This window comes from Pinus tabuliformis, chromosome 4_2, assembly GCF_031772625.1.
Source record: "Pinus tabuliformis cultivar Carrire ecotype Pingquan chromosome 4_2, CPIR1, whole genome shotgun sequence".
Lineage (NCBI taxonomy): Eukaryota > Viridiplantae > Streptophyta > Pinopsida > Pinales > Pinaceae > Pinus > Pinus tabuliformis.
Genome location: NC_142304.1, coordinates 1,085,185,124 through 1,085,210,751, shown reverse-complemented (window position 1 = coordinate 1,085,210,751; position 25,628 = coordinate 1,085,185,124). Strand labels below are relative to the sequence as shown.

The 25,628-nt window shown below is 36.8% G+C and overlaps 1 protein-coding gene across 2 annotated transcripts in view; it reads left to right on the top strand.

The window, feature by feature from the left end:
• Positions 1 to 20,882, top strand: part of MUS81 (Restriction endonuclease, type II-like superfamily protein) — a 78,764-nt gene extending 57,882 nt beyond the window's left edge. For both annotated transcript variants that reach the window (XM_089424588.1, XM_089424590.1), the window contains 5 exons: positions 13,373 to 13,531; positions 18,920 to 18,999; positions 19,118 to 19,355; positions 19,454 to 19,540; positions 20,592 to 20,882. In XM_089424588.1, the coding sequence (XP_089280714.1) occupies positions 13,373 to 13,531; positions 18,920 to 18,999; positions 19,118 to 19,355; positions 19,454 to 19,540; positions 20,592 to 20,711 (684 nt within the window). In that variant the 3' untranslated portion in view covers positions 20,712 to 20,882. The remainder of the gene's footprint in view (positions 1 to 13,372; positions 13,532 to 18,919; positions 19,000 to 19,117; positions 19,356 to 19,453; positions 19,541 to 20,591) is intronic.
• The last annotated feature ends 4,746 nt before the right edge of the window (positions 20,883 to 25,628 follow it).

Sequence of the window (25,628 nt, the reverse complement as noted above, 5' to 3'; positions counted from 1 at the left end):
CTCAGGAAAATTCTTGAAGATTTGCAGGTAAAACAAGTACAATCTACTCCACTCATGATTGACAATACCTCAACAATAAAGTTGGCCAAGAACCCAAAGTTCCATGATCGAATGAAGCACATCAATAGTAAATATCATCTGATTCGACATCATGTTGAAGCCAAAACAATCCATCTCCACCATTGTTCCACTAATGAGCAAATTGCAGACATCTTCACCAAAGCGCTTGGAAGAGAAAAGCTTGAAAGATTCAGAACGATGCTTGGACTCACCAACATCCCTTCAGATAAGGGGGGGAATGTTGACATTTAATCATCAGGATTGGGTGAATAATTGTAATTGATGTAAATAAATAATAGAAAATATGAAGAGTCACCGGGAGATGACATGAACAATATCTCCCTCATGTATATAATAAAGACCAACCTAAATGATTATCATGAAATATTTTGAGGAGTTACCTCCTGGTCTGACATTATTAAATACCTCTTGTGTATGTTTACATTCAAGTCTCCAAGCTATCAGTTTTCATACTTCAGTAATAGTTTTTATGCTTCATGTGGACAACATGTAAATGTGCCCTAAGGATTGTCAATTTAAAGTGGCAAAATGGGAAGTCAGTGGGATGCTGATATAAACCCTAAGCACTATGATTTGATGTGTTAAAGTATTGTTTAGTGGGCTGTCTTATGTGTGCCTGGAGTACAATACTTGATGCGACAAATCAAAGTCAAGTGGGCTGCTTAGAAAGTCTTAGATCAGTCAGAATTGAAGACTGAGAGAGGGTTGGTTGGATGACCTACGTGATGTCAACAAAGAGCATATTTGTGACAATTAATAAGGCCGACTATGGAGCTCTATGACAATTATCCTTGAGGCAACAAAGTGGTTGTAAGTGTGTAGTAAAAGAAGACCTAATGTACAATGTTCATTGAGGAGCTAATGGGCTGTTAGGAGGGAGTTTGATGATGCCTTAGTTCAGTAAATCCAAGGAGACATCTCACTGATATGAGCGCAGTTTGACAAAGACCCTAAAAACGTGATCCTTTGGAGTAGCAAAGGACATTGTTAGTGGGCAGCCTGGAAGTCCCTAAGAGCTGATGATCTTGAAGGAGCAGGAGAGAAGCTAGTGGGTAGTTTGAGTAGCTTATGTTCAGTCTTCTTGGAGTAGCCAAGAGAGATTGATAGTGGCAAATTTGACAGCTGGAGATGCAAGCATTTTGAAGTAGCAAAAGCTGTAGTGATCAACAGAAGAGCAGGCACAGGACTTGCCAGATGTGTTCAAGGAGCATCCTTCTACAAGACCGAGAAGAAGAAGAGTTTTATCCACCTGAAGGAGAAGGACATGCAGTTTCAGATTGAGCTAGGAGATGATGGTCATTGTGTAGGTAGAGGAGTTCGTATTGTCATTTTTCAGAGAGAGTTAGGTAATACTCTTCATCTCAGAGATGTTGTCTATGTTCTAGGATTGAGGCATAATCTTGTTTCGGTAGCTACCCTGGAGGACAAGTGATATGATATCATTTTCAACAGAGGTAAGGCGTACCTCCAATACTTACCTTCTGGATGTAAGAAGTAGATAGGTGTGAGGGTGAAGAATCTCTACAAGTTGTAGGTAGAGACAGGTGCAACCTTGAGGAACAAAGCATGTGGTGCTCATAGTAGAGAAGTGGTGGTTGAGCCAGAGTAGGATAGAGCTCTCAAGATGGAGCCTCAACCAATATCACAATTTCAGTCTAAGCTAGTTGGTAGATGGGTTGACCAACAAAATGATGGGTAGCATAGCCCAAGGCGAGTGGAGGTAGCCACTCATTGAGAGACTCCCAGTATGGGGAGAGTTCGAGCCTAGTGGGTAGAGGATTTGGTTAAGGGAGATCAAAAGAGAGTTGAATCTTTCAGTATCACTTCGAGCCAGAGGAAGTAGCCTTAGAGGTACACAGGGTACATTGCACTTATGACTAAAGTGATAGACTCGCAGAGCATGGTGAGAAAGAACAGTTCTTCAAAGCAGGTTCCCTAGAAGAATGAAGGGAAGTCTTCTAGTTTAGAGGGGGCAGCCGCATCAGCAGAGAACTTGGTAGTGTTGGAGATAGATCTAGGTGGACGAGGTTCTTCCAAGAGCACCTTCCTTGCTAAGAGGGAGTGTTGAAAATATTAGCGAGAAAAGGGTTCCTTGATTTGTGCCTTAATCATAGGATCCATAATGTGTTCCTTCTTCTGCATGACTCAAGTTCCTAAAATTTAGGAGATTCCCTATAAATTAGGACGAGTTCCTATATTTTAGAAATAGTCCCTATAAATTAGGACGAGTTCCTATACTTTTGGAATTAGTCCCTAAAAATTAGGACGAGTAAGGATGCAATTAATTGATGTGTTAAAATTCAAAGTCGAGTTCTTGATTTTCAAGTGTGAGTTAATTGAGGAAAATCACAAGTGATTGATTTTCAAGTGGTTGACTTGGTTGATAGAACACTTATTAACTTCAATGATTAATGTGTGATGATTTTAATATTTTTAGGCTTGTTAATATTAGTTTTTAATGTCTAATAAGCCTATATATGCAGTGATTTAGGTTCGATATGCCTTGATAGTCTGTAATAGGTCACTGTTAGAAAGGAAAAGGGCTATAAGGCTTTGCGACCTCACTTCAACAATTGCTATACCGAGTGCAGTGATCAACTTGCAATGCTTTGCCTCCAAACAAAAGGTGTGACCCTTCCCAAAGGCAATGCTGCTCTTGCGACCACAAAAAGTTTACCCTTGACTATATTCAATAGGAAATAAACCTCAAATAGATTGCGACCAGGGCTAGAAAGGCTAGAACAATTATTATTATTTTTTTATGAGTTAAGTGTGAGGAATTTTACTGCTTTTAAGCCTCTAATTATCAAAGATTTTTTATGTGAAAACCCTTGATTAGTGTTTGCTTCAAATGTGAGATATCTTGGCTTATTTGAGGCTCACAACCAAGGTATTTCAAGGCCTTCTAGGCTTGCGATACCTTTTGAAAAGATGTGAGACAATGAAATGCGAAAAATGGCAAAACCCAAGCCATAAATTTGATGTGAAAACCTTTCAAAGAAGACGAGAAAGATCCCTGCAATCAAATGTGTTAGTCCTGAAATGAATAGAAGGCCAAAGCAGTCAATGAAAAGGGCTAGGATGGAAAGCCTTCTAGGCCTACGATTTCCCGTGAGAAAATAATATGCCATAATGAAAAGCCAAAGGGCAAGGCCCTAGCCAGAAAACCAATGGTAAAACTCTTTAGATGATGGAACAATACCCCTACAAACACAAACGTTACTCTTCAAATCAAATGAGGCACGAACAAACTATCAAAAGCCTTGTGACTAGCCTTCAAAGCAATCAAATCTAAAATGGCTAGTTTCTGGCCCTCAAACAAAGGATAATACCCCTGCAAAGAGATGGCTAAAGGCCTGCAAAAAACCCCAGGGATTAGTCCTTAAATCAGAAGGTAGTCAAAGAGACCTAAATAGGTTTGCGACTAAGGAAAAGAGCCTTAAATGGGCTTGCGGCCAAGCCTTAAAATGCTCAAAACCTAGCGATTGGCTAAACCAAGCATTCAGATAAGATTTGAGCCCAATTTTTCTTTATCTACAAGCTTGGAAAAACCACAAGGTTGAGAAATAAGTCCAAAATTATTTGCAAATTTTCTTTTAGATAAAACCCTTGCCAAAATTTTGGATTCACAGTGAGAGCAAGGCGTCTAGGCCTTGTGGTTGCATAAAAAACTTTTTGCTTGAAGAATAGGGCCACAAATTGATGGATCGAATCCTGAGCAGACCTAAGGAAACCTTAAAACCCTATGGCCTTGAAGAAAAGTTTGACGAACCTCAAAAAATGCGAAAGCGGCACTAAGCCCTAGTCGTTTAGGCTAGGTTAGGACTAAAAACCAGTGTTCCACGGGGACTCGCCCCCCCTAGGGGTCTAGTTTCCTAGCTCCCCCGTGCTCTGGGGACTTGGGGACAAGAAGGGGTCGCTTCCCCACACTCCCAAAAAACAGGGTACGCAGGGAGACGTGGCAGGGGGTCGTTTCCTTGTGCTGAGGGGTCGTTTCCGAAAAGGGGGTTGTGGGGGGTCGAGGGGGGACGTGGGGGGTCAAGGGGGGACGAGGGGGGACGTGTGGGATTGAGGGTGGACGGGGGGGGCATGGGGGGTTGAGGGGCTTGATTTTTTTAAATAAAATTTTGTTTATAATCAAAATTTAACATTAGTTTTAACCCTTTAGGGTTTCAATTCGTTTTTTTATAAATTTAATTGATTATTCGCCCTGGCCCCTCACTCCATTCGCAAGACGTTCCTAGTTCCTCTGCAACAGAGAGGAATTGTTCCACATATAGCTTCATCCACTCTATCAAGAGGAACAAGCTTACCTCTAAAAGAGCAGAGAAGTTAGTCGCTGTGCACAGTGCCCTACGTCTTGAGCATAGGAAGACACTTGAGTATTTGAAGGGACCAGCAACATGATGGGATGTTGATCTAGAGGATGATGCACAAGTAGATATGGAGGAGAGACTTGATGAGAGATAGATGGGGTTGGTTGGTGTGCCACTTAGCATGTTTGAGAATGCTAGTGATTCAGATTCAGATGGTAATATGGTTGATTTTGATTTATTCATGCAGCAACTGGATGCAGAGACTAGCGGGGCATTACCTTGAGGCTTGAGCAAAATTATGCTCGTTTCTCTTTTGATATGTTGATGTTTTTATGTTATTCTGACTCTGTAAAATTTTGACTCTTGATGTATCAGACTTGACTTTTCTAATTTTATGTCAATAGTCATTGTTCAGTATTCAATGTTGTTAGCCTCTCTCATAAAACAATAATAAATCCAAAATAAATAAATTAATTAAATATTCCAAGTTAGGAATTTGTGCCTAACTCTTGGGTTGTTCCTCTAAGATAGGAGTTAGTTTAGGTAACTCCTATATTGGTGTGCCTGGTGAGAAATTATCTCAACCAAAGGAGAAATTATCTCAACCAAAGGTGTCTAAGATAGCACGCACTATCTTGAGAACACTGTCTCTCATCTATTTATTTGTAACACTATATTCAATTTTTTAGTAATGTATGAATGAGAGAGAAGCATGAGGCTTCAGCCTTTTTCTGCCAATATTTTGTGTCTGGGTTTTATGTGTGTTTTTCTGTAATCTATTTGAGTTAATTTCCATTTTCAACATGTGGTATCAGAGCTATGTTAGACCTGTGGGAGGCTGCATCGACGTTGCATCCAAACCCGCGAGCCTGCAAGTTATTTGTAAGGCGGTTGTTGTAGCGTGAACGTGAACCTGTAACAAAAAGGCCAAAACCGTCGAGGGGCGAGAAGACGAATGCATCTGAGACGATCTCAACAGATCTATGTCATCGGGTCGTGTGTTGGTAACGTGGATTACATATTTTATTTGTTTGCATATTACAGTTTTGGTTTATCGAAGAGCAATGTAACCTGCATTTGTATTTTGGGCAATCGAAATTTGCAAGGAACGCAGAGCTCTATGGAGGACTTGCGCATAGAACAATATTCAGCTTATGCATAAGACCTGTAGCATGACTTATGGAGGTAATTGACAACTACCAGAGCGTTGAAGAAGAGTTGCTATGGAAATTCCAGTCTTGAGATCCAGAGGGTCGTCACTGCCAAAGCTTTCAAAGAGGATGACATGATTTATGCTTGAAGACAAATAAATTCCACATGGCCTGTGTCTGCACCAGTTGGTGATGAAGCTCCAGTTGAGTGGCCTGGCAATGTGACTGTTCGATTTTGACTGCGACAGTTCAAACTCCGAGGATCTATTGTTTAAGATTGTTAATCGATCGAAGAAGGGATTTTGCCCCACGGCCCGTAGAGATTGGTCGATCGATGGAATAAATAAGTGGTGCTTTGGCTCATTGCAATTTTGTGTTTAATTTTCAATTGCTTCCATGTTTTTTCTGTGCAATTTCATTACTGTGGCGCTCGGCTGCATCAATTAGTATTAGACTAGCTTGCTCCATGTGAAAGCCGATAACTTTAATTGTTCCACAGAGTTGTTGAATGAGAAGAGTTGACTGATTAATGGAGATCTTTGATTCGATCTTATGATGTGCCTCCATAGAGATTCCGTGACTTTGTGGCAGAGATCCCGTGACTTTTTGGCACCCCTTCCGCTACAGGCACCATTAAAAGCTCTTCTGGCGGTGTGTGTTTTGTTTGTCCATCATTTTAATAGCAGCAGGAGGAGCGAATTCTATGTATGCGTGAGGATCCAGTGGTCCGTATGATGATGAAAAGTTGTGCGCTTCTATTCTCAAGATTCTAGAAGATTTGACCGCAGCAGAATCGTGGTGCGGCGGTGTGGCAGAAGAATTGTTTTGGTGAGGCGTGTTCAGTTAAAGAGTACTTAGTGTGGCTGTCGGGCTGCAGGGAATGCTCGATCTCTTTCAAAATATAGCACACCAATTACACATTCCCATATTACGTCCTGTTGCTGGCTTGTGAATTGATTTTGATGAGTTCTGAATTCTTGCATATGATTGTCTGAGTGTTGAACCAGCTTGGGAGACCAGCGAATCAACGTGAAGGAGCTTTCATAAGGCCTTGGAACCTGGAGCTTACAGAAGGCTTTGTAATCTGCATGTATTTAAGATCCGATTGAAGGACGCTGGAGAAAATTTGAGGCAGCCAGAGAGGAGGTCGAGTCAAGTCGAAGCGTTGGACAATTCAAATGAGCTCTTTGACAACCGAAGGCCAAAAGAGAGGCAACCTGACCAACTATTGAGCCATTTTTGCTCACTTCTGAGCTAAGCGCAGTTAAGAAACAAATATTCCGCCGAGATCTCATCCTAGAAAACATCATGTTTTTAATAGCTGCCTACACAAATGAAGACCAAAGTTTCCACGTGCAATCTCAGATTCAAAGTGATTTTAAAATGCTAATAGACGGTCCATACAGAAGACAAAACGATTAAAAGGTAAACACTCTCACTATGTTAAAAAAGTAAATCGATTTACAGATGAGTGATTTAGCATCTTCATTGTGAAAGTAGCCTTACCGTGGAGAATCTTTTGAGAAGACATGTATGATTAACACTCCTTAAATTTTTATATGCATAAAGTGAATGGCTAATATACTTTTACATGCATAAGTTGGAAAGTTTAAAAGGTAACCTATCACTTTTACGTGATTTCATAAATTTCATTAAATCCTTTTAATAATTTAAAAGGATGTATGTAAAAGAATTTTAAGAAAAAGGTATCATAAAGCGAAAACTTTTGTAATGGAGTGATAAGGTGTATTTACAAATATTTTTGGGATTGGTTATAAGGTTGTTTTTTTAATATTTTGGAGTGATAAGTGTTTTGTAATTTTGGAGAGATAAGGAGTATATTTTGTTTTTTTGAAGTAAGAAGTGATTTTGTATTTGGAGTGATAAGGGAAAGTTGTTGTAATTCAAAGTATTGTTTTACTTTGAGAGGGCCGTGTTACTACCCATTCAGATTTTGAAGGCGAGTTGTTTCAAAGGGTTGTCAGCGTGGCATTATCATTGCTTCGGATGTACTCAGTGATTAATAAAGATATCATATTTTTTGTGGTGATTGTGTCCTAGATCTGCCCGAAATTGAATAAGGGGATCTTAGGTACACCATGTGTATTTGTGATGGCGAGTGTTTTTATGGCTTCATGTTGTTGCTTATGATTTGTGTCTAGTTGTGACACATAAATGATCGCATTTACCACACACATAAAGTTCAATGCAAGCAAGCACAACACTTGTAAAAGAATAGCATCAAGGAAGGACAATTGAACTCGACACTTGCATCTGTGCAAATACAGCTCATAATCATAGATTGTCAACATCAACATTCTACATCAACAAGCAACTTCACTTAATCAAGTTAAAGCATTTCAAAGCAAAGTCTACATCAACATTCTTGCAAACAAATTTAAGAACTTATGAATCAAATTCCAATTACATTGCATTGTACGGGTGCATTCTCGGTTGAAACCGACACCCACGTTTTGATTTGATCAGAAGTCAAGCACTTAGTCACATTAAGACAAGTGAATTCCTTGTTTTATGTGAGTCATTAAAACCATTGTAAGCTTTTTTGGGTGCATTTTCGACAGTGTTCGACACCCTGTCCATGAGTTTTAACTCCTTGACACAACCATCACAGCAACCAAAACAAGTTCAACTCTAACACCAATCAAGCAAGTTGAGTTCGTCATCAAGCGAGCGTGAATTCCAGAAAGTTCTAACAAGTGTTCTCAGCAAGTACAAGCGAGCGTGCCATTCAAGTCTCATAATAAGCGAGCCTGTCATTCAAGTAAAGTGAAACAGTTCAAAGCACGACATCTACGACAAGAGAGCCTGACTTCAAGTGAGCAAGTTCAGATGGCGCAGCATATTCAGTTATTAAACATTCTTCACAGTTTGATCAACTCCAGTGATGAAGACATGGTGCACGTCAGCAAAGAAACTCTTGCTGATATTTCACGGCATCTACAGCAAACGCAGGAAACCATTGAGTTTCTTCAACTAGAGTCGCAACTACAAAGAGATGAGCTGCAACAAAAGAGTGCTTCTTCCAAGTCATTCAACCATACAGATGAAGATAAAGATGTTGATTCCAAATCACTCATCCAAACAACTTCAAGTGTCAAAGTTTTTCATGATCAAAGTCAAATTTCTTCCAAACCCATCATCAAGCCCTGGGAAGAAATTCAAAATAACAAGAATAGACGAGGCTTAGGATATGTCCCTGATGACACCAACTTACAAATCCCAGATTATTCCAAGCCAATTAAGTTTGTGAGTGCAGGATTTCTTGAACCACTCACCTCAGCAGGTTCTGAGAAAGTTGTAGACAAACAAAATTGCATGCAACCTGAAGTTCATGTTCAACCGAAATGCTCTCATTGTCAAAGAGCCGGTCATATGGCAGATCAATGTTTTGATCTCCATCCGTGTTGCCATTGTGGCAAGCCCAATCATTCCTCAGCAAAATGTCGCAACCACCAAAAATCAGGCAGATTGAAGATACATTATGACTGGATTGATCCTTGGGAATGGTCATCCACAGTCAAACGGTTGTCTCAGTTCTACAACCGACTACAATCATACATAGTGCAGCCAGCAGTGAACAGATGATGGTACTCTCATGCAGTTGAATGAGGGAGTACAACAGTGAAACTCTCCTACACCTGAAGGGGGGGAGTTCAGATATATTTTGGAGAAGATTGTCTCTCCTTTCAGCTGACAAAGGGGGGAAAATGTCAATGAAATTGACAAGTGGTTGTCAGACTGAAAGTCTCGACAACATCAGCGAAGCAGCCAGTGGGCATCTTCATCAGCCAGTGGGCATTTGTCATCAGCAGTGAGCATCAGCAAATTCGCCAGTGGGCGATCGACAGCCAAAGCAGCAGTGAGCAGCTTTCATCATAGCAAAAGCAACATTGAGTTGTTTTTCGACATCTTCAGCCAGTGGGCGATCATCATCAGCAAATACGCCAGTGGGCGTTCATCAAATTGTGTCAGTGGACACCGGATGCTGTTTTCAAGCAAAGGACAGTTGGATCCTTTTGCGGCTTGGCACATGATGGAGTTGTCAAGCCGCAAAAGGATAGTAGGAAGTGGAACATCAATATGGTTTAAACTTTAATCATAATGTATGATGTATGATTATAAATTAGAATTTTAAATTTAGATGATATTAGATAATGATTTCATATCAATGATCATGCTTTGCAGCTTTTCAATTCAAACCCAATTGTCATAGTGGACTCAATTTATAAATCATATTTTATATTTATAAGCTTTTAAGACCCTGATGTCCCCCCATGTTTCCTAAGAATTGGTGGGGAGCTTTTGCATAGGCCGCTCCCGCGTATCCTCGCTCCCTCGTCTCGAAACCTTGTTGGAACATTGCTAAAAACCCTCTAGAAAAGATTTCCCTTTCAGATCTGCAAAAGAAAAAACCCCAACAGGTATATACAAGATATATATATATATATATATATATATATATATATATATATATATATAAACAAAGGTTAGAATGAAATTATTTACAAAATAATTTACAATATTTACAATGATTTATGGCTCTTATAAGCATATCTATTCGTTAATGCACAAATAAATTTAAATAGATGATGAAAATAAATTTTATGGTGAGCAATAACCAAAATCCTTGCAAATCAAATCATTAGATAAGCCATGAAATTTAATCAGATGGGCTCTTGAGTTTTCTTGACTTGAGAGTGGGTTGGTCTAGTCGAAGACTTCCCCTCACGCCGAAGATTTGAATACCTGAAGTCTCTACACACTTAAAATCAAATTATTAGATCAATAGAAGCATATATAACATAATAACCTTCAAAATCTAGAAATACCGGCTAGATAGATAAAATTGAAATGTTTCTCTAAAACCCATCAACTAATGCAAGATACCTGTGCAAATAGTTGATCCACCAAATGGCTAAAGAAATAATATTTTATAAAAATTTATAGTAGAGTATTAAGCACATGATCCAAAAAACGTAACCACAAGAAAATGAAGAGGAACACGATCACAAATAAACCCCAAAGTCTTTTTCTTTATTAACCCAAAAAAAATATTACAACCAACAAAGCTTGACTCAAAGCTCAATTACAATTTTTGCAATGACAAATATGGATCAAATAACTTCCTTGTATCGAAAATGGAGAGATCTAGATCCCCCTCCAAGTGGAAAACAACTAGGTCCAAAGAAGTGCACAATTTTGACTTGATCACGGAGGATGACGGTTAGTTGATGCTTGATCCATGCCAAAATTAAACCCTATCCCTGGATATGGAAGATGAAATTCGGATTCCTTGATGAAGGCTTTGATCCTGGTCCAAAAAATAACATTTTCAAAATTTTGTCCGTAAAAAATCCCTTTTAACTTAACCACTTTGGTTCATAAGTTCAATTTCTCTCAAGAAATGATTTTTCCTTGATCGAGGACCTTAGAAAATTAATTTCTTTTGGACCCGTGAATATTTCAGGGATTTTCCTCTTTGGGAATGAGTCTTTCACATTTATTTCACTTTGGGCATTTCCACTTTCTCCAAAATTTCATTTTTTCACTTGGAGAGATTTTTTATTCCTCTCATTTTTATTTTTTGACCATCTTTTGGCTAATATTTTGGCTGAAATTAAATTAAAATGAATCTAGAGGGGATTATACATATTTTCACCTTCGAAGTGGTTCTAAAAAAATATTTAGGTGATGATGTCTGACTATGATTAATCATCGACCTAAAATATTCCTAGACAACACTTTTTACATCAATTATTACATGAATATCCCATACATAGAGATAATTTTTACAATTGACACAACCTCTAGACTTAACCAAATTTTGTGACACGACATATGATCTAGTATGATAAAAATACGTAGACTCAATAACACTAGGGCTCACCTAATACCTTACCATTGAGCCCCACTCTAGGTTTGGGAGAAAAACTTCGCAGATTATTTGGGTTCGGAAATGCGAATAATCAGCGGAGGGTAAAAAACTCCCTAGAGTGAACTCTTTGCTAAGAATCAAAGGCTTACCTAGATGGTTTTACATGGCTTCATAGTCATACTAGAATCATTTTTACAATAAAGGCCCACAGGGCTGCAAAATTTGGATTACAATGATCATCTGTGAGTTGCATGATGAAGATGATCATGATTTTTTTTTATCTGCTCGCATGTATTCTGCTTCTTGGGGGTTTTGACAAATGTGTGGTCAACAAGAGGGAAGCTGTTCTTACGCAAGCAACAAATTTCTCAATTGAGTGGAATCCTCGTGCATAGTGGATTCCTTCACTTTCATTACCCTAGTTGCTCGATTGACGAATAGAGCAGACTTTCTTGCTTAGAGCGAACAAAATGTAGGAAAATAAACTAAGATTCAACAAAAGTGTTTTGACCTCCTAAAACTCTGGCACCTTCTTCACAACAAAAAGGGGTTTTTCCTTAATAATGTTTCGAAATTCTCTCCCACTCTTTGGTCACTAAAGGGATTAATTAAAACATTAAGTTGCGTTGCATGAGTTACATACTTTTTCTTGGTGGTGCAAGAGTTTGCCAAAAACAACTGAATATACACGCCCGAACTATACAAACAATTATTAAACTTGAAATTCTCCACCTATAGTCCTGAATGATTGCCCCTTTTGACTTCTTTTATCATAATGTCCCGCTCCAAAGATTCTAATAAGAAAGCTTAGATCCCTACCTTAGACATGATATTAGGTTGATATAATTGGATTGTTATTTCTCCATAGTTTCCCAACTCCTGCATGTTGTTGAGTGGCTCATTGGGTTATTTGATCCCTAAGATCTACTAGGGCAAACGTCCTTGTGTTGGATTGTTTCCATCACTAAAAGGAGGGGAGTTGCACTTTGTTTAGGTCACCTAGCGAGGTTTTGCACTAAGTTGTTAGATTTTGCTTGTTCATTACCACTATTGCTACATGCGTTACTCTATTATGGATGCTTATCATTGTTGTGTATCACTCTCCTATGTGGCACAACGTTTGAATCGTGCATGAACTCCCAACTCTCTTTTGTGACACTCTATTTGAGCCCCTTGGCCACTACCACCAATCAAGTTGTTAATTCCAATCTCCAGAACAACACAAAATGTTAACATAATTTATCCACCTAGGTTTGATTATTTTGGAAAAATGAGAACATGGTTAATTTGAACGTGTGTGCACAAACATTCATAACCCATGTATACACATAAAGCTAAGTAATGCTATGAAATATGTTGAACACAATGTTCCTATCTATTATGTGTAGGTTAGGATGATACAATTCAATGTTTAGGGGGTCTCTTTAATACCTATTAGATGTAGGTCAGGATGATACGATTCATTGTTTATGGGGTCTCTTTAATACCTATTAGGTGACACACTCTTTCACTTTATGTTTAGAATGATCTGGTTTTCCTATGCACATTACATATAATGCATATAACAAGCATGTACACTGATGACATATATGCGTGCGCAAATTTTGTTATGCCACATAGTTATTACGTGACTATAAAAATACATCAAATGTGTTGTTACATATACCTAACTCATAAAGACTTATGGCAATGATGATCTTAGAGAACAAATAGATTAAGAATTGTCTAGCGTAAAAAATGATATTGCTTTTAATTGGCCTTATAGTGAATAGGGGTATATGATTGTATTTCAATATTTGGAGAACAAGAAGTGATTGTCAACAATCTAGCTTGTTAAGTTTTTCCAATATAATATGATTGATATGCTTCATAATTCATTTCTTACATAATATTATTCTCAAATTACAAAGAATTTTGTTGTTTCACAGATAAGGCGCTTACCAATTGGAGATGCAACATGGATTGCTCGAAATAAACAACTAAGCCACGAGTATGTGCTAGACTTCATAGTTGAGAGAAAGAAAGTGGATGATTTGTGCCATTCAATAAGAGATAATCGATACAAGGATCAAAAGTTGAGGCTTATGGTATGCTTTGAAAAATTATTATCTACTTTTGAGTTTCTTTCATTTATGATTCCTATATGTTGCAAAATAGTTATGCACCATCTCTGACTAAAAATCTGTGAATTTGTAAAGTAGTACATTGGTATAGAAAGGAAAAGTTGATTTCATATGTTAATGACAGATAATTAATACCTTTATACATTTTCTGCATCAACACCAATGTACCCACAGATATTTTCAGATGTCAACAAGCAGTATTTATGTATAAATGCTTGATACTAAAGTGGTTACAAAGGATAGGTGGTGACCATATGTTAAAGGGCAAGATGAACGATCATTTGTACTTGTCATCTTTCTATTTGTAAATACATATTTAATAAACCTTTTTTCCATTGCTTTATGTTTAAGTACATGTTCTCCCTAGTGTTTGTAGGTGCCTTAAAGTATTCTACAAATGTTATCAGAGCTCACAAACCCCACCGTATATAACCTAACTTTTCATGTCACAAGTCTTCAGATTCTTTCTCCAGTTTCTCCTCTATAAGTTTCTAAAAGTAAGTAAAAAATATATGTTTCATATTACATTGGAAAAAGATGAAAATAGAAAAATTGTAGCAGTGGAAAGGTTTAGAATGGAAGAAAATGAAGAAAGAAAGAAGTGGAAATGCAGAAAAATGAGTAAAAATTGATGCAATATAAAAAAATTCGAAATAGCAAAAGGAAAATAGGAGAGAAAAATAATAACCATGATAGGAGAGAAAAATAATCTATTATAACTAAGTCACAAATTTGTCCTGTGTTTATGCTCCTTTGGATCCTTATTCAAAGCTTTTCTCAAATTTTGTTGGAAATACTAAGAGGGGTGGGGGGGGGGGGGGGGGTGAATCAGTATTTCTTTTACAATTGTTATTTTTTATGCCAATTAAGATTACTTATAAAACAGAGCACAAAATGAACAATAAAAATAAATAATTTTATTAATAAGATTGACGAGGACTCCAAAACTCTTTACAACGAATCAAGTACAATATTGCTTTAGGGCTTCAACCCTAGATGAAGACTCCAATCTTCAATCTACCAAGCTCCAACCTGTACTTTGCCAAGCACCAACTTGGTCTTCTTGAGGATTCCAACCCTCTCAACTGGTTCAGGCACCAACCTGATCTTCTTGAGGACTCCAACCCACTACTCCAGATCTTCAACATGGATTCAACGGTTCTTCAAGGCTTCCAATGTCTTCTGCAACAAGCCTTGACAATAGCTTCAAGTTCCTTCAAAAATGCCCTTGTTTATCACATCAAAGACAACTTTATCAACCACAAAATGTGTCGTCACAACTCTTTACGATACCCAAGCAACTTCCTTCAAGGTCACTCGATGAGGGTTTCAATCATGCTCCAAAGGTCTTCAAGAATCTTCAATAAGCTGCTCCAAAAGGGTCCAATCAATATTCTTCAAAGTCTGCACCAAACAATTCTAAAAGTGCCTCACAATTTCTTGCTGTAAGCCTGCTCCAAAAACTTCTTTAATGGATCTTCAATAATGCATAATAATGTCTTCAAACCAATGCTCCAACGATGCTTCAAGAATATCTTCAATGGTTTCAACAAGTCTCCAATGTTGCTTCAATTGGTGTTCAAACAAGTACTTTAATGAGTCTTCATATCTTTAAGTCTGCAGATGTTAAAGTCTACCCATCAAAGCTATGACAAAGACATCTAGTCCTACAAATCTTCAAGAATTGCTTCAACCAACCTTTTCAAAATTGATCCATGGTTTGCTCATGAAGTACTTCATAGGTCAAGTCTGATCCAGACAAGCTCCAAAGTCTGTTCTAGATGGTTTCCAAAATCTACTCCTAGGAGTCTTCAAGAGTGCTCCAATAGGTCTTTCAAAAAGTCTTGAAAATGCTAGCAAGGTTCACTCCAGAAAAATGACTAATAATTGACACTATAAAAAAATTTGAAATAGAATAAGAATAGGAGAGAAAAATAATAACCATGACAGGAGAGAAAAATAATCTATTATAACTAAGTCACAAATTTGTCCTATGCCTATGCTCCTTTTAATCCTTATTGGAAGCTTTTCTCAAAATTTTCGTGTGTAACTGGCGTAGTTGCAATTCTTCTTTCTATAGAGACGATGTGACAATGATGTATCAAAATTAGACAAAGCTAATCAAACTCAACAAGTAACTTGAAATATTATCCTTTGATCAAATCCTCTTGTGACATAAACATCTGAGCCATGAGTATGTGCTAGACTTCATAGTTTAGAGAAAGAAAGCAGATGATTTGTGCCATTTAATAAAAGATAATCGGTACAAGGATCAAAATTTGAGGCTTATGGTATGCTTTGAAAGATGATTTATCTACTTTTGATTTTCTTTCATTTGTGAGTCCTATATGTTGTTAGATAGTTATGTACCCACTATGACTAAAATCTTGTGAATTTGTAAAGTGGTATAGTGGTATAGAATAGAAAAGTTGTTTGTTTTCATATTCATATGTTAATGCCAAATAGTTAATATCTTTATACAATTTTGCATCAACACTAATGTACCCACATATATTTCCTGATGTCAACAAGAAGTAATTATATTTTTATACTTGATGCTTATATATTCTAAGTGGTTACTGTTACCCACCAAAATGTGGGTAACCCATAGGAGAAATTTTTCGCCTTCTTGGAGTCTTGGACAACTACCCAGCCAACAACCTGATTGATGAACATTTGCATGATGACGTGGACCGTCCAGATACATATGCTTCGGTTAGATCTCTTTCTCCCATTTGACATTCATTGTTGAAGGAAGGTGGGTCATCCATCAATAGGTACTTTTACCATTTTGCAATATGTGCTTTGGCTTATTGTTTTGGGGCATGCTAATATGAATCAAGGGTGATCCAGATGATTGAGTGATCTTGATTATATTCTTGTTCCCTCACTTCATCTGGGTGTTAAATCTGTGATCCTAGTCTAGTGGGACTTCCTTTGAGGTCTTAGGGTTATAGGAAGTGTTGAAATATGTAACTAGGTTCAGTCTTCATAATGACATTTTAACCATGAAATTATGTATTTAGTGAAAAGAGAAAAACAAATTTATTATTGTGAGCCTCTAGGCATGGGTTTCATGCTCAAGAGAATTTCTTTTTATAGGTCAAAGCACCTGTTGAGTGCTTCTAGGTTTGTTATAAAGTCGTTGAGTCATTGTCATGTATGAATGACCCATTTGAGCATGTTACATATTGTAAGAACATTATTTGAGTCAAAAGACCCTCCAAGACCAAGTCAATCAAAGCAACAAGTCGGCCTAAGGACATGTCAATTCGGCCTAATAGGAGGCTCAAGGAAACTTATATATAGGGCACTCAGCCTCATTTGGAGAACACTCTCACAAATTCGATCATAAAGTCGAAAAGAAGTGCGAAGAATAGAAGGTTGAAGGAAGGAGAAGAAGTCGAAGTTTTGGGTTTTGTTTTGGGCTACTTCTCTCCACACGTGTGAAGGAATTAGGGCACATATTGTTGCAGTGAAGCCGAGTTGCAAAAGTGAAGTTAGGTCACCTAGAAGAGTTGTTCTGGAAGCCAATTTCTCTAGAAGAGAGAATCTACCCAAGCAAAGAGGAGAAGTTGTAGTTTTTGGGGCAGTGGAAGTTGTAGTTTTTGGGCAAGTCGAAGTTGTAGTTTTTGGGCAAGTCGAAGTTGCAGTTTCTAGGCAAGTCGAAGTTGCAGTTTTTGGGCCAGTTGAAGTTGTAGTTTTTGGGCAAGTCGAAGTTGTAGCTGTAGTTGTAGTTGCTAAGTAGGTCGAAGTTGCTGGAAGGAAAATCCATTCAAAGAGGAAACATTAACTTGGACTTAGAGGGGTTCTTGGCCAAGGGTCTAGGTCTTGGAATTCATCAATTGAAGATTCTATAAGAAGAAGAATTCTTGTGGGTTTAACTCTCAGGTTGGAGATGTTTTGGCCCTGGCTGATGGCCTACATCTTGTGTCCTTTGTCTCATTGTTCTTTATGGTTTGGTAGCGATTTGGTGAAGAACACATAATAATGATCAAGTAGAAGAAGAATCTGATTAAGAAAATAAAATGTCCTCACAAGCAATTATCATTATAGGAGAAATCATATAATATCTCTGCCCTAGATTTCTCAACATGAAGGACATTACGGGGAAGGCTTTGATGGGCTATAGGAAGGACACAACAGGGAAGACTTTGGCATAAATAGCGTGCCTGCAATATTCCATACCTACTAGTTTCCATCATTTCGTCTATTTCACATCCATTCTTTGGGTAGGTGGTCATTGGTCATAGGGATTGGCACTCATCCTCATCCTTGGGTATGGGCTAGAAAACATTCCCTTGGAGGTTGATATAACTGAAAGAATGATAAAAGTAAAGAAAGCCACAATAAAAGAAAAAGAAAAATGTAAAAAATTGTTTGGACTAAAATTAGTGCATGTGCAAAATCCTAGCATGAGCTCTACCCCCCTCACTACCCGTCACTCGGTTCCTAGAGCAATTGATGCTCCACACATAAAAGGAAACCTTGTAATGGCCCAACCTTGATGAACAATAAACTGCCTCGTCTTAAGGGGTAATAAATGCTAAATATCTCAAATGCAAGCTTGTGCCCTTAAGCTATGCACCCATGTTAAATCATTATCATGATGAAGTAAAAGGTGCACCAAAGGGGTGAAAACATAGGCCAAGGAAAAGGGTATATCATGCCTCCACGATTGCTCCCTCTTTATACCAGATTGATATTTAATAAGCTGGGAGTTGATTACATTTATAAAGTGGAGTTAGCAAGGTATGGACGTTTTGTTGTGTACATAGATAAGGGAAGGCCGAAAGTTGCTCCAGTCTTGGGTATATAATGCCAATTGCTAGTATTTGTAAATGGGGTTGGAAATTATATTTTTATACATGAAGTTGGGAGTTTGAGCCGTTACATTTATGAGGGAGGAATAAATAAGATATTGACCGTTTGTTTTAGACTTATGCAAATATACTTCAAAAATTTTATTTCAGAAATAGGGTTGAATCTTGCATTTGCGGACATGTCTCTCGCTGCCAGTTAACCTTGCAATCAATGATATTTGTTGATCACTCAATTGTAGATGATCGTTTGTATCATTGGTTTTATTGAGATGTTCATCTACAAAACAATAGATGTCATATTTGGCTTTTAAAAATGCATTTTGACTGGGCAGATTGAACTAGATCGTAATATCAATATTTATTTACGGACACCCCACATTGCTTCATTTTTCTCATTTATTTGCTCTTTATTGAATTTTTCATTATAGATGCTTGCTGTTGATAACAAAACTAGAGGGATATAGATTATGAAAATACAATACTTGTGGAGTAGATATGTAATTTTCTAATCTAACCTACTTTTCTACAGAGGTGTGGAATCCAGAAATTGATTTACCTGATTGAAGGTGATGTGAATCTTACAGATGCATCGGAAAGCGTTAAATCTGCGTAAGTTATTTTATTTATTAAGTGTTAATTATTTACTTGCAAAACAGTATTGATCTGTTGTTTTTCTTGATCATATTCAGTTGTTGGTTTTAAATAGTGATAACTGTTGTATCCACAGGGCTTTCACGACAGAGATTCTTGAAGGGTTTGACGTTCAAAGAACCAGAGACTTAGCAGATACAGTAAGAAAATATGGTAATCTGACACATGCTATAACAGATTACTATAATATGGCGGATTGCATGAATAAAAACGAAAATTACAAGGTGTGCATGAGTTATGATGAATTTGTCAACAAGTGCCATGATCTCGAGAAGGAGACTGTCAGTGATGTATTTGGTGTACAGTTAATGCAGGTGATATATGGTATTTCATTAGTTTCAAGGGTAATAAGCAATTTTGAGCCATATTGAAGCCAAACTTTGCATCTTAGTCGATTTATATGATGATACAGGTACCACAAGTGACAGAAGATGTTGCACTTGCAGTTTTGGATCGCTATCCTACAGTGCTTTCTCTTGCTCAAGTTTATTCTCATCTTGTAAGTTTCAGATTTTGATGATTGTTTTTTTTCATCAAACATTAAATGGGACAAATTTACTGTCTGCTTAGTTAGTCATCACACACCCTTCAGGATGGGAATGTCTCCATACTCTACAGAATTTGATTAATAAGGCCAACAAGGCTCCCTAGGTAGCCGAGACCAATATGTTCACCACTTGATTGACGTATGATGGAGAAATTTTAATGAGGAAACCTAATGTTAGAGCTTCTGGAGGTTTTCCATGGTCAAGATATACAATTATGATAAAAAGAAGCATTAAAGACCAATGGAATCATACAATTGGCATTGTCCTGAGCCTAAACAATCAAGAGTAGGCAATTTTGCAGTATTTCTTTTACATCAAAGAAAGTTTCAGCATAATGATGATTACAGGGCTAGGTAGTCATGACAAATCTTCAAAAATATGACCAGGGCGTGGTAAAGTTTCTTGGAACAAATTTTGCATTGTCAAATTTGAGGAAAAATCAAAGGCTCATTCATAATTTCGAAGCATTAGCCCACATCCATGGGTACTTCTAAATCATGGGTACTTCACTGATTTAGACAGATACCACAATGCTAAGTTTATTAGTGAATTCCTCAATATATAACCCATCAAGAAATTCATGAGAAATCATAAGAGCATGCCAGAGGAAACTGCGTTCAATTAATCTAGGCGAAGCTCTGTTATAAGTTGGAGCTATGGACTTTTTTTTTGTAATTCCAGGCTACTTTTGATATTAACTACTTTGTTGGTGGATAAAAGGTCATAAATCACTGCTTAGCCAAAACTTCAGTTAGGTGAACCTCTGAGCCTCTTTTCTGTTTTAATTTCTTTAATTTCTGCATTCTTTTGAATGTTTAAATTAATAGTTGCAGATGGAATTGTTTTTCAAGGGTTAATTTATATCCTTTCTGTTTTAATTTATCTTTGGTTTCTGCATTCTTTTGAATGTTTAAATTAATGGTTGCAAATGGAGTTGTTTTTCAAAGGTTAATTTATATACTCTTGTACTAATCCTTTCCAGTATTTTCCTTTTGCCAACAGGAAGGTGATCCCAATTCTCAAGAACAACTGCTAAAAGATATTCCTATTCGTAATCAAAGCAAGTTGATTGGTACAACAATAAGTAAGAACATCTACAAATTCATCTGGGGTGGAGACTGATCGAGATATTTATCTCTAATTGTTCTCTTGTAGCGGAGATTCAATATCAACACCTCCCTAATTTGGCATATTAACAAGCGTTGAAATCATTGAGGGCACCTTCTGCAGTTGGATAGTCCTAGTTTTTCAATGCTTTGTACATATTTTAATTATTGATTCAACTGCATAACAGTTTTCACAATTTCCACAAAGTGGGATTGTGGTGGTAACTTCAAGTTCTTTCTTCTATTAGCAGTCACCTGCACAGTTCTTTGTGTCAGATTACTTCTGCTAACAACAGTTCATAGATCCCAAGATCGTCGGTGGATATTGCTCAATTCAACCAATTGATATGCATGATAGGGCGTGGCCTTCTATGTGTTCTGGCCTTTGCTTTATATATTTATTCATTGTTTTCTCCCTGCGAGATGTTTTCAGCCAGTTAATACAAAGATGTAGAAGCATCAATGCAAATTATGATGTGCTTCCTCGTGCAACTTTTGGCAGACCTGCACTAAAATTCTAAGTTTTGTTTTTATAGTACAATAATGTATTACGTACCTTACCATTATTTATAATTTCAGCATTTAGAACTGCATTGAATAAACAAATATTTGGTAATCATTCGTAGCAGTTTTGGGGTAATGCCTTCAATAGCTTCTGTAGCATGTGGTTGTTTTCTATGTGAGCAATAATTGCAAGCCATTTAACTATAATAGGATGTCCCTATTGTATGATTTTAGTCCACATTAATATTGTTCTAGTTGTTTGTATGGGGTGAATAATTCAACATGGATAACAATAATAGCATGTCCCTATTGTACGATTTCAGTCCACATTAATATTGTTCTAGTTGTTTGTATGGGGTGAATAATTCAACATGGATAACCATTGTGAGACGTAGGTGGCTTATGAGGCATTACCCACGTCAAAAGCTTTGCCAATTTAAAACCTTGCTTTGGGGTCCAAGTTTCTAAGTTGACGTGATAGCATCTTCCCTCACCATCGTACTAACATTGTTGATAATTCTAGCGACATCCATTATGGGCCTTATTTTGCTTGTGGTTATTATCTATATGTTGCCTGTATTTTACTATAGTGGAATATACTTACGACGGGATTTCGTGTGGGCCCTCTATTTGGCTGGGGCTTGTTATCTATGTGATACCTGCAATAGCATGTCGTTACTGTTGTGGCTTATCCCTACGTCTGAATTGAGCTAGCCATTTAATGAGTTGAGTTTTCCAAGTGCCCGTTTCTATGTGAATTTTCTCAATAGTTTGACTAATTTGACATTGTATGATTTGTATTGTTTTCAATATTTTTATTACATTTCACTTTATGAACAGAGAAAAACGAGTAACTTCTCTAGGATTTTATATCAAGTTGGCAGGTTAGTTTGTTATCAGTGAATTGGTCAGAGATTGAGCGTTTGTTAATGCAATAACAGATCAAATACTATAACTCACCAGGACCTTCACTAACTATAGCTAAAAATGTTTTAATCTCTACTTCAATCGCTGTAATAAAACTCTGATTTGTTGCATCACCGCCACATGCAGGGGTAAGTTAAACGATATTAAAGAAATATTAAAATATCAATTGATCGTGTCGATGCTATAAAGATGGTTTGGATTCTAGATTATTAATTCATTTATGATACGTAAATCTTGTTGGGGACTATACTGAACATTTTAATTATTAATTAATCTACAATACACACAAGGTTACTATTTTGCTTATTAGGATATCAAATTATTAAATTTGGTATTGATTTTGATTGGATTAAGTGAAATATTCAAGTGTTAATGAATATATCTAGTTTTTGGTGTAATTTGCTTGAGACAACATTGTTTCTTTTTCTTTTTCTGTAAATACTCATTCATGATAACCAAATTGCTAACATTTAGTAATTTATCCTCAATCGTGCAGAATATACCAGTTTCACATTATCAGTTTCACATTTTTGGTCTGTACACTGATTATTTCAATTAGCATTGGCATTGCCATGAATTCAATGATGTTGATTTTTCTAAAATAAACATAGAAATCAATTTTTTGATATGATAATTACTTCTAATGATCTTCCATTAATTGATCTTGTGCCACACATATCATTAAGCAATTACGTACAAGAAATTTCAACAGTAATGAGCGAAAACAATAAAAACAAAAAAGATCATAAAGAGACCATCATGCACAATAGAGATAACAAATATTCATTGGGAAACCCAAATTTGGGCGAAAACCAAACGACTCTTTTTCTAGAATAAATTGTTCTAACTTATTCTTTCTGCATTTTAGATCATTCACATTATCAATTTCAAATGTTTGGTCTATCTATTGATTAGCTCAAATAGTATTGGCATTACCATGAATTCAATGATGTTGATTTTTCTACAATAAACATAGTAGAAACCAATTTTCTGATATGACAATTGCTTTTAATGATCTTCAATTAATTTATCTTGTGTCACATATATCATTAAGCAATTATGCACATAAAATATTGACAATAATGCAGCGAAAACAATAGAAATAAATAAGGTAAAAAAAAGACAACCATGCACAGTAGGAACAACAATTTTCCTTGGGAAACCCAAACTTTGGAGAATAACCACAACTCTTCTTCTAGGAGAAATTGTTCTAATTTATTCTTTCTTCATTTTAGATCATTCACATTACTAGTTTCACATTTTTTGGTCTGTCCACTGATTATCTCAATTAGCATTGGCATTGCCATGAATTCAATGATGCTGATTTTTTTACAATAAACATAGTAGAAACTATTTTTTTGATATGATAATTATAATGATCTTCAATTAATTTATCTTGTGTCACATATATCATTAAGCATTATGCACAACAAATTTCATTGGTAATGTAGCGAAAACAATAGAAACACATAAGATAACAAAGAGACAACCATGCACAATAGGGGCAACGCATTTTCCTTGGGAAACCCAAAGTTGGGAGAATATCCAATAACTCTTCTTCTAGGAGAAATTGTTCTTCAGCAAGGTTTATAATAAATAGCCTATGAATATGTGTCAAAAACCAAGTCCAAAATTCAGTCACTTCATCATTTTTCTGCTCTCACGTGGCTAATATAGAAGATATATGATTACGTGTCAATTATCAAGTGAAGTGTCACATCATGTGTATATATAGAAGTTGAATGGGTGCATTTATGCCAAGGGACACACCTTTTCATGGTGGAGCTGACTTGCCCCTTTTGAGCCTACTTGAAACCCGAAAAATAAAATTTATTTTACTATAATTTGCATAATTTTTCTAGGCTGACTTAGGAAGCCTCTTGGCATGTAGGAATGCCTCCCCATGCTACACAAAAATCAACACTCCCTCTTAGCAAGGGAGGTATTCTCTTTGGTTGCCGCAGTTTCTCCTTTAGCTGGAATTTCTCCTTTCTAAAGAAGAGTTATGAGTTTGCCATGTTGATGCATGTCTATAAATAACTCCATCCTCGAGCGGGTAATGTAACTCATATATCTAGGGTTGGCCAAAGTTCTTTATGGCTCCTTAGGCAAATGTATCAATCTCCTCTGGTCATGACCTAGCCTAAGCATGTTGAGTATGTTGTCATTAATGTCAAAGTAGGTGCAGGTGTAGGCATGTGTAGGATGTCGAGTGAGTGTAAATATCGTCGTTGATGTCAAGGTTAGTTGGAGGTCATTGATGTGATGATGTCCACATGATGACGCTACTTGATGATTAAGTGATTAAACCCTAACTCTAGGGTTTGGATTCTCTAGACAATGTTTATACCCCACATTTGTTGGAGTTTTTGAAGAAATAAATAAATGAGTTTGCCTTTGTGACCCTTGCCATCGGATTCTCCTCGTCATATTGATTGTTGATATGTGGAGCGTTTCGTGGGCCTTCATGGTTTGAGAGATATGCTCCGTCAAAGTGCAAGTCCTATCTCATGGAAAAAAAATCCCAAGGGCTGGTGATGTGGCATCATATCGGTGGTTGAATGATGTGGCAAAGATGGATGATATGTTGAAGAGATAATTTAATTATCAAATTAATTAATGGTCCAAATTTGAAATATTGGAAAGCTAAAGATTAAATTTTCAAATTTATTTTCTGTTGATATGTGGAGCGTTTTGTGGGCCTTCGTGGTTTGAGAGATATGCTCCATCAAAGAGCAAGTCATATCTCATGGTCAAAAAATCCCAAGGGTTGGTGATGTGGCATCATATCATTGGTTGAATGATGTGGCAAAGATGGATGATATGTTGAAAAGATAATTTAAATATCAAATTAATTAATGGTCCAAATTTGAAATGTTGGGAAGTTAAAGATTAAATTTTCAAATCTATTTAGGATATATGGTCCAAATTTGTAGTCGAACTCAAATATTATGGCTCCAACATTAAATTTCAAGTCAATTATTTTTCCCTCCAAGTAAGGGTCGATCTGCCCCTTCATGGTCTCGTTGGCCTTTATAAAATTGAGTACCCTTTCCCTCCATTAGACATCAAAATGAAGTGGCATGTCTTTGTTTCTCAAACTTTTGGTAATTTTGGGATACAATTTGCATTTTGGAAAAGGATTTCGATATGTGTGTCTTTGCAGGGTTCAAGGTGGTTTGTTAGGATTATTTTTGTGCAGGAGGAAGGGTTTCTTTTCTTTGTAGGGATTCATTGGTGTTGATTTGTTGCCAAGCAAAGTTGTGGAAGAATCCTAAATATTTGTGGCCATAATATGGCTAACAAAGTTTTATTTGGATCATTATTTATGGTTTCTGTTTTGACTATTTTGGGGCTGAGTGATCCAAAATGGATCTAACATAGACTTCTAAGTCTATGAATTTTCCTCACAGAGGAAAAATGAAAGCCAAAGGATGCTCTTGGAAATAGTCTCATTGCAAAGATCTCTTCATTCTGAATCTAACGCAATTTGAATGGGCGA